This window comes from Mobula birostris, chromosome 10 (assembly GCF_030028105.1).
Source record: "Mobula birostris isolate sMobBir1 chromosome 10, sMobBir1.hap1, whole genome shotgun sequence".
Taxonomy (NCBI): Eukaryota; Metazoa; Chordata; class Chondrichthyes; order Myliobatiformes; family Myliobatidae; genus Mobula; species Mobula birostris.
In genome coordinates, this window is record NC_092379.1 from 115,136,525 (window position 1) to 115,150,073 (window position 13,549).

A 13,549-nucleotide genomic window follows, 5' to 3' on the forward strand; every position below is an offset into this window, starting at 1 on the left:
CCTCTGACTTGAAGCAATGGCAATGAATAGTGATTAACACTTGCCGATGGTAAGCATTGTATGTGAACTTTTCATAGTTCAACTTGCATGGTTTTGTAATTGTAACATTTAAACAAAAATTGATGTTGACTGGAGGTACTTATCTGTTTTGATAGTATATTCTCTCGCCTCCCTCCTGCACTGTAGAACTGCTCAGCTGATGCCTTTTAGTTCTAGACTGTGGGAAAAGGTGTTGAGAAGACAGCCTCTCAAAACCAAGGTAAGTGCCTGCATTCAACGTTATAATCTTGTCTGGTTAAAAGGTTGTATAATACTTTGAAGAATTTTCCTGACCCCATTGTTTCAAGGAAAGTATGGCACTGTTTTCATGACATCAACAGTTTGAAGCAGTAACCTGACTTGATTAGGCTTGAGTGATTGAAATATTAACAAACTAAATCAGATTCATGAAAAAGAAAAGTACATGAACTCACTTCACTTCCATTTTAAAGTCAGAATTTATTCGTATGTAATAAGCATCAAGAAAAATACGAAGAAAAACAGACACAAGTTATTCTCAAGGATTTCACAATGAAATTTCAAGTTCACTTTTTGTCATCTTAACTAAATGTTCATTTACTGCTTGATTTTTTTATATATTATAGAAATTTTGCTTACAATCGTGAATTAAGGCTGCTTTTGCTATATTTTACTGCAATTTAACAGAGAAAAAATTATGTATTTTTTTCATTTATTGATGCCAATCTCGCTTAATCAAAAGTAATTCTTTAAAATTTAAGGAACCCAATGGAGAGACACCATCTTCACTTTATCGTGTGGCTGCCATTCTACTGCAAAACAACTTGGTAGAGCTTGATGATCTTTATGTTCATGTAAGTGAACTCATTATTTTCAGTGAGTTTCATTAGTGTAATTTCCACAAGATGAATGCCTGTTAGGACCCGAGCTACAAAAAGAAACACTATATGTAGACATTTGAGTGCAAATGACAGGTACCTGCAAATGCTGGAAATATGAAAAGAAATCTGAAAATGGTGGAGCTAGAGGTCAGGCAGCATTTGGGGAGAGGGCAATAGAGTTGATGCTTTTCATTGATAAATTTTTGTCGGATGCTGACTGAATGTTTTCAGAGATATTTATGTAGAAGTCTGAAAAGTATGTCCTCGGGCTCCAAATTGAACCTTGAATGCAGTTATCATTGGACTAATAATATCTTCTAAAGTACAAATGGTATTGAAGTTGATGTTCACCAAAATATTATTTCTTAAAGAGTGTCCTGGAGTGAAGCTGCCATCTATAGCAGGAACATCCTTGGAAGTTAAAATTAGCATTGAAATCACTGCTTAACATTTCCAAGGCAGGTTCAAAACATCTGGCTGTTTAAAAGCTCAAGTCTTTTATGGTTAAAGATCTTTCTTGCAATTATATTTACTTGGTAATTCAACTCTTCTTCTCCGCTCCCCCCTATAGAATCCTTTAGTATTTACAGCACAAGCATGTGATTTAGTTTAATTGGTTTATCATATTTTTATACTCTACACAAAGTACAATTTCATTAAAATAACATGTCACTATATCTGTTTAACATTGACTTTTTTCTACTCCTGATGAGTATCTGTAGCTATTAATTCTTTAGTTAATGCACATGGATGACAGTCAGTTCTAGGGATTTAAGCAGTCAAAGGCCACTGACAGAGCAGACTTGATGGGCCTAATTCTGTTTGTAAGTCTTCTGCACATGTAAGTGGTATTTGGGGATTGGGCAGAACAGAACTGATCCATAAAAGTGGGGGAAAAGGTGATGCCTGCTTGGATTAGCAAGGCATTAATGTCTTATGACCTCCAATGGCTTCTACAGTAAAAACGATACAATTTCAAGAATTATAAAACTAGATGAAAGGAGATTTGACTGAATTCATTCAATTCAAGAAAATGAAAATTAAATGTAAGTTGCTGCAATCCTTTGGAATTGTTTCTCCTCATTCAGCTTTTTTGTTTTCTGCCAGTGTAAATGTTTGAGGGAACTTTGTGGTCTGCACTGGTTTCTGTAATTAGACCAATCATGGTTTCTGGCAGAAAAACACTAGGAAACAGAAAGCTGCTGGTTTGGCACATAGTTTTCATGCATCCATCCACAATATAGGAATCCAGAACTTGGCTCTTATCCAAGGGAATGTCGGCAGGGTCCAGGCAAAATTTAGGCCGCTGATTGCATGTATTATTTATACTCCAAGTGTCTTTTTCTTCATTCCCTTCTATTTCTTCAATCTGGCAGTTAAATCTCTTACAGCTAAAGTAACTGATTCTTTGGGCATTACTGTTGATGGCTAGCTTGTGACTATTTGGAGAACTACTTAGCTGCAGTGTGGAGGTCAGCATGAGTTTTACTTCTGCATCTGCAGGCGTAGTGAAGTGTGAATGTGTTTGGCTAATTATTCCCTTTCACTTACACAAGTGGTGATGAATGCATTCCAAGATGTGTCATCTCATGAAACTATTGTGATCAGCTAACGATCTAAGATATGGATTCAGCAAGGATAGTTTTTCCTTTTATGGTTTTCTTTCAACAGAAGCTCATGCCTGCACCGATTGAAAGTTCTTCAGTCCATGACTTCAAACTGACAATTGACATTTGTAATCCCTATTGTTTTTCCAGCTTCTTCCGTTGGATACAAGCATTCTGGAACAACATAAACGTGAAATTGTTGAAGCTAAGCAAATTGCGCGAAAGCTCACTTTGGTAGTGCTTTCTGCAGACAAACCAGATGAGAAGGAGAAGGAGAAAGAGAAGGAGGAAGAGAAAAATGAAAAGGTATGTTCAAATTATACTCCAGCAAAGGGTTAAGATTGTTGATTGTTTGCATTTGTTGCTTGATGCATTGGACCCAGATATTGTCAATGAAACTCGGTGGTTTGTCTGAGATCCCCTGCATTTTCATTGATCACTTTGGTCCTAAGTAATTGGCTTGTCATTCCGAAGTAAAAGGGTAGGGATGAAAGCATTTTTCAACTTCAGCATTTACTTTTCAGGATGTCTTTTGCCTAGTGTGTGAACCATAGTACAAAACCTACAAGTTCTTCAGCCCATGATATTGTGCAGATGTTTTAACCTACTCCTTATTCACCTGAACCCATCACCCCTACTGGGGCCATGGCTGCTGACAGCAGCTCACCAGAGTTCTCTGTCCTGGCCAGTCTTTCACCTTGTCCCCAGGTGTAGCCTATCTTCAAAGATCCTTTCTCCCCCGGGAATGAGGTTTTTGGAGTTACTGTTGGTGTTTCTGTAGCTCTGGGCTTTTGTGGAATGAGGTTACCTGCCCCATGCGCAACCCTCCTCCTTTTGCAGCTCGGCTTGGGACCGTCCATGCGGAGTTAACCTACTCTTAGATTAATCTTAATGCTTCCCTCCCACATAGCCCGTTTCGCCCCCCCCCCCATTTTTCTTTCATTCATATACCTATCTAAGGGTTTCTTAAATGTCCCTAATTTATCTGCCTCTACCAACACTCCTGACAGTGTGTAGCATGCACCCAACACTCAGTGTGTTTAAGAAAAAAACCTGCCTCTGACATTCCCTATATTCCAGTGACCTTAAAATTATGCCCCTCGTATAAGCCATTTCTTCCTTTTGGTGGGGGGGGGGGCGGGTGGAGGGGTCTGACTGTCCACACTATGCCTCTTATTGTCTTATACACATATGAATATTGACTCAAGACTGTATCAAATAAACTTAAGACAGTTAAACAAAAGATTATTTAATTAGCCCAGTACTTCATTCTGGCATACAAGAGTAAATGAATTTATTGTGTAACATCTTTGATAGCCAATGAATGAATTGAATTGAATTGATTTTATTACTTACATCCTTCATGTACATGAGGAGTAAAAATCTTTACATTATGTCTCTGTCTAAATGTGCAATTTATGGTAATTTATAATAAATAGTATGTACAACAGGACAGTCAATATAACATAGAAATACAGTTGTGTCAGCATAAATTAATCAGTCTGATGGCCTGGTGGAAGAAGCTGTCTCAGAGCCTGTTGGTCCTGGCTTTTATGCTGCGGTACCGTCTCCCGGATGGTGGCAGCTGGAACAGATTATGTTTGGGGTGTCTCGGGTCCTCAATAATCCTTCGGGCCTTATTACACACTTGTCTTTGTAAATGTCTTGAATAGTGGGAAGTTCACATGTACAAATGCGCTGGGCTGTCCGCTCCACTCTCTGCAGAGTCCTGCAATTGAGGGAAGTACAGTTCCCATACCAGGCAGTGATGCAGCCAGTCAGAATGCTCTCAATTGTGCCTCTATAGAAAGTTCTTAAGATTTGGGGACCCATACCAAACTTCTTCAACCATCTGAGGTGAAAGAGTTGGTGTTGTTTCACCACACAGCCGGTGTGTACAGACCACGTGAGATCCTTGGTGATGTTTATGCTGAGAAACTTAAAGCTGTTTAACCTCTCAACCCCAGATCCATTGATGTCAATAGGGGTTAGCATGTCTCCATTCCTCCTGTAGTCCACAACCAGCTCCATTGTTTTTGTGAATTGAGGGAGAGGTTGTTTTCTTAACACCACTATGTCAGGGTGATGACTTCTTCTCTGTAGGTTTCCTCATTATTATTTGAGATTAGGCCGATCAGTGTAGTGTCGTCGGCAAATTTAATTATTAGATTAGAGCTGTGGGTGGCGACACAGTCATGGGCATACAGAGAGTGAAGGAGAGAGTTTAGGACACAGACCTGAGGGGCACCTGTGTTGAGGGTCAGAGGGCAGTCGTGAGGCAGCCCACTCTTTCATGTTATGAAATTAAGTATTGGTCAATTAATAGCACCAAGATAACGGTTGTTGCTTTTAATCGTGTGTTTTGTTGATGATATCAACAAGAGCATTGTTTCATTTTTGCTTGCCTTCTACATTGGACAGTTATTAGCTGCCTTATATGTGATAATTGAAGAGGAATTTCATGAAGTAAAGCGTGAACTATTAGTATTTGCTCACTCTGGCACTATCTGCATCAGTACTTAGTTATGTAGTGAGTCTGCCCAGTTTGAAAGTTGTGATCCTGAGTATTAATAAAGATTTTGACAAAAATTATACTTCTGGATCTCCACTTGAGAGCCTGCTTAAATGTCCACACTAGTTTTATTATCATTTTCTCATTTTTGGAACAAAATTGGACAAATAATTATGGATTGATTAGCTTGCATGCCTTGATTTTTTAATTTATACAGCCTCCTGACAACCAGAAGCTTGGATTATTAGAAGCTGTCTTGAAGATTGGTGATTGGTATCATGCACAGTGTATCATGGATCAGCTACCTCCTTTCTATGCCACCTCACATAAGCCAATAGCACTTGCCCTCTGTCAATTGATTCACGTCATTGCAGAACCTTTATACAGAAGGTAAGTGAATTTAATGATTCACATTGAATAAGTTGCTCTGGAGTGTCACACACAAAATGCTGGAGGAATTTAGCAGGTCAGGTAGCGTCTATGGAGGGAAATGAAGAGTCACTATTTTGGACTAAGACCCTTCATCTAGGTTGATCACTTGTGTCGCATTTTGTTGCTTTGCAGTGTTTTTATAAGTGCTGTAAAGTTGTTGTTTAGAAGGAAGTACGGGCTTGCATAACCTGGTTGAGGCTAGAATGCAGCGATTTATCAGAATTGCTCCAGATATGAGGGAATTTAGCAAACAAAAATCAGGTTGAAAGGGAGCTTGAGAGAAGTTGGATAGGTATATTAGTCACAATATGTTGAGGTACAGTGGACAAAAAGGGCTGTTTGCATGAGCTGATGCTACAAATACTAAGTGATTTAAATTTAAAAGTTTTAGACAAGTAATAAAGGGGAGATATGAGCAGAAAAAAATAACTTGTAAGTGGTAATGACCAGTAACTTATGCCTGTGAGGATGAAAGAATCAGAGGTAGTTGGATTTCAAAACAAAATTGTGTTCGTACTTATTAGGGTGACTGGGATGTAGCAGGAAAATATGGCTCAACAGAGCGTCAGGAAGTATTGAGTGGGCTTATGAAACTGGGAGTATGAGAAATGCTCAGCAGGGTCACGCAGCTGATATCTGCTTGGAATTGTAGACATTTATGGCACCCACACAGGTTTGTGCTGATGTATTCTTCTGCAAAAAGTGAGAAAAATTAACACTATTGTTCTAGTCCATTTCTTTAACTTTCATTTTGCTATTTTAAACAAATTTTTATGAAACTAATTCTTGGATCCTGCTCTAACCAGAATTCTTATGGCATACAAAGTTAAGTATTTTTACTCACTGATTATGTTCACAACTGTTTGATTGACAGCAACAGCAGTCTGGTATTCACAGAAATTCAGAAGATTTCCTTCCTTGTAGGCTTTGTTAATGTCATCAGTTTTTAATCTGTTCTCACCTTTTGTGATCAGCTTGACATATATTTGTCTACGTTCTTCAAATTTTATTTGCAGAGTTGGTGTACCAAAGGGAGCCAAGGGAACAGTAATTCGTTTGCTTAGGAATGAAAGGGCTCCAAAACCAGTCGAAACGTATGAAGATTTGAGAAAAGAGGTTTTCAGTATGCTTTGCTACCTTGGTCCACATCTTTGGCATGACCCTATCTTATTTGCTAAGGTGGTTCGCATAGGAAAAGCATTTATGAAAGAGGTTTGTGTGACCAAATTTTCTTAGTGATGGACATTCGTATTTGCATTAAAGTTATTTACATGTACAGAACTACCTTTTATATTGTTCTGTCAAATTGATTGTGTTCAAACAGTTCAGCTTATGGTTTTTAAATCCTTGGCCTATTCTGCTTTTGTGTTGTTCCCTCTCATCTCTTTCCTTGGATGTTTACCCTCCTCTGCTCTCTGTTTCCACTCCCTAGGATGTATATCTGCACTATTGACAAAATCTATGCAAAATAATTTTTTGGAATTATTAATACTATCAGCATTCAAAACTTGACCTTTTAAAGATTGAATTGTTGTTACTATTGAAACTGAAGAGAACTTTTTCTTTGGAGTCTTGGTTTAGTTATGATCTTGACTTGTATTCACAGCATTCATCAGATGGAGGTAAACTGGATGACAAGGAGCGAATGGTAAGTTCCCAAAGCATAGTGGAATTGAGGTTACTGGGTATTTTCCTCTGCTTTATGGATTATATTGGTCTTCTAGATTGTGTTTAATGTGGCTGCCCACCCACACTTGCGCTTTGGGTAATCAAATATCTTGGAGTTAACCTTGGCTTATCTAGAAGGAAAAATCTGTTGGAATATTGCCTCTTGGATTTGATTGGTAAGCCCCTATGAGCCACCTGGATCTCCTGGAATGCAGTTAGGTCAAGGGCAGGCCAAAACAAGCGCCACTCAAAGACTTGAGCAAACCTTCAGGCTTCATATCCAGCTTTGTTTTTTAAGCTGCTCCCCGCCACCCCAAACCTTCTGAGTGCCCCAGTCTAAACTTGACATAAAGAGTCTAATGTGAAAAATGTGGGGATCTTCAATTGAACTCCATTGATTTGGAGCAGAGCAGCAAGTTGTCAGGAAGTAAACAAACACAGAAAACTCAGCAGATCAGTTAACTTTTTGGTGAGAGAAACAGTTTCAATGTTTCATGTTGATTTCTCTTTATCATTCATGTTTTTATTTCTGCAGATACTGCCTATTGAGTGCCCAGAGTGTATTCTCAGAGAGAAATTGGTTTATATTTGATTTTTTTTTGTTCAGCTTGTGCAATAACATATTAACTCAGCAGTAATAAAATAGGAAATGCATGTGATACTTCACAGATCCAGCTGAGATACTTAGCAGGTCTGGTAGTATTTGAGGCAGAGAAATAGAGCTAACATTTAAAATCAAGGACCTTTCATTGGAAACAACAGGAATTCTGCAGATGCTGGAAGTTCAAACAACACACATCAAAGTTGCTGGTGAACGCAGCAGGCCAAGCAGCATCCGTAGGAAGAGGTGCAGTCGACGCTTCTCGGCCTGAAGCGTTGACTGGACCTTTCATTGGATGTGTTTTTCTTTCTCCATTAAAGTTACTTAACCTGAGTATCTTCACCATTTTCTATTTCTATTTCCAACATCTGCAATGGTTTTGCTTTTCATTTGACAAACTGATGGGATAGTTTGCAACTTGCTCTAGAAGGCAAATTAATACCCATCCAGTGGAAACATTTTTAGCAGAGTAACATTCTTCACCGTTGAACTGGAAGTGCTAGTGCAGATAAAATGCAGTAAAAATTTACTGTTTAATCATAGTTTTAATGGAATTCTGATCTAGTTAGTAAAACAAATGATTTTTTTCCAGAGCTGCTTAGCAAATTTAATGCTGTTATTAAAGTGTTAGAATTAGACCAAAATAGTAACAATATTTGTAAGAAATAGTGCTTTGTTATTTTCAAATTGGCATTGGCCTGTTTAAATTAATGCCACAAACACACACAATGACATTTTCTGTCACCACCAAGGATTTGTTTGCTAATTTTCTTTGTGTAATTTCGAGGTGCAAATTGGTCATTTCAGTAATAACAAATGACAGCAATTAAACTGCAATTTGAGCATGACTTGCCTTGACAACCTTTGTAATATTCTGAAAGAATATTCCATTTCAGCTGGCAGTGTAGATTGGACCATATATTTTGAATTGGAAACACTATTTGCATTGGACAAAGTTGTCATCAATATTTTTTTATCTTGACTTTTTTTTGTATCTCTGCCCATAATTCGTGATAATTTTCAAAAAGTAATACTATTACATCTTAATTTAGAATGAAGTGAATGCTTTTGTTACCAAGTTACAACTTCTCATTGGCCTTGGAGGAGTGAACCGTTTCTCATCAACTTATCAGTTTATTTTTAAAAAATCAGGCTTTTAATTTGAAATCCATTTTTTAACCTCTCTAATGGCTGCAACACTAAAATTTTCAGATTTAAATTTGCAAGGTGTCTTTGAACATGTTCACATCACAGCTTAAAATATTTAATGAAGCAGCTTTACTATTGAAATCATTGTTTGGCAGGTTGGATGCGGGATGAGTAGATGCTCAAATGTGCAATCTAAATATTCTGTCTAACCAATTAAATTTTGAGACTTAACTTTATATTTGTCTTCAACTCTCTAGGAGTCCCTTGTGAGCTGTTTTCTCAGTATTGCAGACCAGGTGTTGTTACCTTCCCTTACTCTAATGGACTCCAACGCATGCATGTCAGAAGAGCTTTGGGGAATGTTGAAAACATTCCCTTACCAATATAGGTGAATATTTGGAACAGTGTTTGTATGTAATTATTCCTTTTCATGCACTGAAGTACTGGTTGCTTAATACCTAAACGTATTGGTTACAGGTATCGTTTGTATGGACAGTGGAAAAATGACACCTACAATAGCCATCCTCTGCTGGTTAAAGTCAAAGCTCAGACAATTGATAGAGCTAAGTACATTATGAAGTAAGTTTCCATTTTTAATATTAAATAATAAATCTGCTGGAACATAACCCAGTCCACAATTTTCTAATTATTTTCTGTATTAGTAATGAGGAAAATTAATGAGTTCAACCTGTTGAGAATCTCATTATTATTTTCAAGTCAATTAATTATTACAATGCTTTGCAAGTTCATCATTGTTGTATTTTTATTTAACATGCTAACTACCAGAAAATAGGGAATGAGCTGCATCGCTATATGCCAGTACCATTCAAACTTATTTAAATATTCAGGCTTTTCATTGCATGTATGGCGTTTGTACGGACTTTTAAAAAAACAAAAACCTCAAGTTTCTTTGATCCTGTTAATCTTTTGGAAGAACTTTTACCAAGGTCAGTAAGTCCAGAGCACAAGAGACGTAATCTACCTCAGATAGTCTGAGGTATTGTATAGAATCATAAAGTTAATTCAGCACAGAATCAGCCTGTTTAGCCCACTGAGTCCAAGACAACCATGGTGTGCACCCATCTCATCCCAGTTTCTCCTGTACTGCTCTTGGAATCTTGATATCACACTTTTAAAATCCTCCCAGCTTGCTTTTTAGTCTTTTTTTCTGACAGGTTCACCCAATTGGCTTCTGCTAGATCTTGCTTAATTTCCCCAAAGTTCAGTACCTTAACCTGTAGAACTGTCTGGTTCTTTTCCATCACCTTTTTAAAACTTACTGAATTATCGTCCCTAGATTTAAAGTTCTCCATGACTGCCACTCCAGTTACCTATCCTGCTTCCTTCCCAAAGAAGAGGTCTAGGATTGTACCCTCTCGACTGAGGCCCTCAACTAAATCAGAAAAGTTTCTTGACACATTTCATGAATTCCATGCAGTCAAAGCCCATAACACTTCGGGAGCCCAGTCAATACTGGGGAAATTAAAATCTCCCAGTAATATAACACTATTATTCTTACAACAATGAGCAGTTTCTCAACACTTGCTTCTCAAGTTCCCGCTGACTATTGGTAGGCTTATACCGAAGCTTCACTAAAGTGATCATCCCCTTTTTGTTTCCAAGTTCTATCCATATGGACTCATTGACAGACCCCCCCCCCAAATGATCTTTAAACCATCTTGTTGAATTTTAACATTCCATATTGCCATTGATGAGGGAATAATAGGATGGTCTACAGGGGGTAGTAGTGGAAGAGCAGAGTCCTGATACCAGGCAAATAACCTTTTCCTGAATATCTACAAACAGAAGATGGTTATCAACTTCAAGACTTGCACCACTGACACCCTCCTTTACATTGGCAGCACTGTAGTGAAAACTGCAAGCAGTTTCAAACCGCTGGGAGTGCACATCACACACAACCTCTTATAGTTCCAAAACACATCCAACACAGCTGTGAAAGTTCACCAAATACCTTCTGAGGAAGCTGAAGAGAGCTGGACTTTGCACATCTGTACTTGTCATACTGCAGATGCACAGTGGAGGGCATCCTAACAAGCTGCATCACTGCTTGGAATGGAAACTGCTCTGCGGCGGACAGGAAGCCTTTACCATGGATAGTCAAAACTGACCAATGCATCACTGGCACCAGCCTCCCCCCCCCCCCCGAAAGACATATATACAGTCGGCCCTCCTTATTCACAGGTTCCGCATGCGCGGATTCAACCAACCGCGGATTGGGAAAACCCGGAAGTTCTCTCTCCAGCATTCGTCGTTTGAGCATTGTTCGCCTCGTGTTTTGTTCAGTCGCTACTTTGTTTCTGTGAAAAAATGGCTCCTGAAAAGCAATTAAGCGGTCAAAACAATTCCTCAAAGGCTAAGAGGGAGCGTAAAGTGCTATCTCTCGTCGAGAAAGTAGGAATCTTAGATCTTTGATCCTCAGTCCTCAACCTCCATAGTATTATTGAACCTCCTCCAAAGTGTCCTTATTCCCTGAACAGTACGGTGTAACAACTATTTATGTAGCATTTCCATTGTATTAGGTATTACAAGTACTGTAATCTAGAGATAATTAAAGTTGAGTGTTGTTCGTCTCGCGTCTCGTTCGTTTGCTACTTGTGTTATGAGCAAGAGGAAGGAGTTTAAGGCTAGTAAGGGATGGCTGGCTGGCTATGTAAAGTGCTACAGCCTCAAGAACTTAAAGATCACGGGAGAATCAGCATCGGCTGATGCCGAGGTGGCATCAGCGTTCCCAGAAGAGCTATGATGGTTGCGTCTGTACTGAAGATGTACAGACTTTTTTTTCTTGTCATTATTCCCGAAACAATACAATATAACAACTATTTACATAGCATTTACATTGTATTAGGTATTATAAGTAATCTAGAGATGATTTAAAGTATATGGTAGGATGTGCGTAGGTTATATGCAAATAATACGCCATTTTATATAAGGGACTTGAGCACCCACGTTTTTTGGTATCCTCGGGGGAGGGGGAGGGGCGTTCCCGGAACCAATCGCCCGCGGTTAAGGAGAGCCGACTGTACAGAAAATTGCCAGAAAAGGGCTAGTAACACTATGAAGGATCCCACACACCCTGCTCATGGATTGTTTGTCCCCCTTCCATCAGGGAAGTGGCTTTGTAGTATCCACACCAGGACCAGCAGACTCAAAAAGAGATACTTTTCCTCAGCAGTAAAGTGCATCAACACCTGCACCCTCCAACTCCACCACTGCTTTACTATTTTCCGGCAGCCGCCTTATACACTACCTAGTGTCACTTTATGAGCATAGAATCAATCTGTATGTAAGCTATCTTATGCATTTTGTATATTTTGTGGATTTTTTTTATGCTGCTTCAGATCTGGAGTTAAAATTACTTCGTTCTCCTTACGCTTGTGTGCAGGAAATGCTATTATAACAAACCAGAATCTTGAGTTCTTGAGTAGATCCAGTAATGATCATAAAGTATGTAACATTCTGCTTTATAGTGAAAACGTAACTAGTTTTGACATGTGTTTGAAGCTCTGGTACTGCTAAGTGAGAGTTGTCCTAGAGTTGGGAAGATTTTTTTGAAATCATTGATCATTTAAATTCATATCGTCTCTCACTGGAAAACTATCCACCTAACATATAAAATTATTTGTTCTGGTAACATAGTGGTGTGCTTGGGTGCAGCAGTTTCTGCAGGGCAATCCAGAGGTGGTGGTGTCTCTTGTAAACATTTTTTTATGATTGCAAGGCCCTGCTGGACATTGAGAACTTGGAGTGCAACAGGTCTACCCCATCTGCGGGTTGTTGCTTGGCGGTGGAGCTGGGCTTGGTGCGGATCGTGCTGCTGCCTGAGTCAGAGAGGTGTCAGTTGGTGTGCAAAGAAGGTGTGCTGTCTAACAGCATGTGATCATCTTAGTCACTTTTCTTATGATGGTTGACAGCTGGGGGCACAGTGTGGCTTTGGTTGTGGCGAAGACTGGACTTCAGGCCATGATGTCGCTTGTTTGCAGTGGCCCAGGAGAAAGGCGTTGGAGCTGCTGCGCTGGAGTACCAGAGGCAGTGTGGCGCAGCTTCAAAGCAAGAGTCAGTGCTGTCCTCATGTTTGCTCAGAGGAAGACAAACTATTGTTTTTGACTGCAGATTGACATGGAAATCAAGTACAATTCCTTTTTATTCATTGTCACTAAATACAAAGCACTGAAGGAATAATTTACCTAAAGGGCTGCAGTAAATCCTGCAGTGACACCCAAGTTCTGCAGGAATTTGGAATATGAAATAGTGGAGGAGAAACAAAAGAAAAAGTGAATGATAGGAAAATTTAAATAACTGGTCTTCCCAATCAGGAGAAGACAAGAATTACTTAAATTCTCCTGCTTTTCACTTTATCACAGTTTTGATTGGGTGGCTGCAAGCATGTTCCTGAGCTTCCTGTAATGTTAATATTCCATCTTAATTTAACTTTTCTGTTCTTGCACTTTTAATTTTAAGTTTTGATGAGGCTCATTACAATTCCTTGGTTAAGTACAACAATTTCAACTGAGAATTTTCAGAAATTTCGTTCAAGATGTATGGTATTTCTTGCAAATTCTTTGTTAATTTATGATTACCATTCTGTGTTGACATCTCTTTTGTTACCTTTGACATCAAACTTATGTCATTTCATCTCTCCTGTTTTCAAGCCTGTCATAGG

General features: G+C 38.8%; 1 protein-coding gene across 1 annotated transcript in view; it reads left to right on the forward strand.

The window, feature by feature from the left end:
• Nucleotides 1-13,549, forward strand: part of thoc2 (THO complex 2) — a 173,035-nt gene that overhangs the window by 68,649 nt on the left and 90,837 nt on the right. The window contains exons 9-15 of the mRNA XM_072270839.1: nt 780-872; nt 2,657-2,812; nt 5,236-5,408; nt 6,467-6,662; nt 7,057-7,098; nt 9,126-9,256; nt 9,346-9,447. Of these exons, the coding sequence (XP_072126940.1) occupies nt 780-872; nt 2,657-2,812; nt 5,236-5,408; nt 6,467-6,662; nt 7,057-7,098; nt 9,126-9,256; nt 9,346-9,447 (893 nt within the window). The remainder of the gene's footprint in view (nt 1-779; nt 873-2,656; nt 2,813-5,235; nt 5,409-6,466; nt 6,663-7,056; nt 7,099-9,125; nt 9,257-9,345; nt 9,448-13,549) is intronic.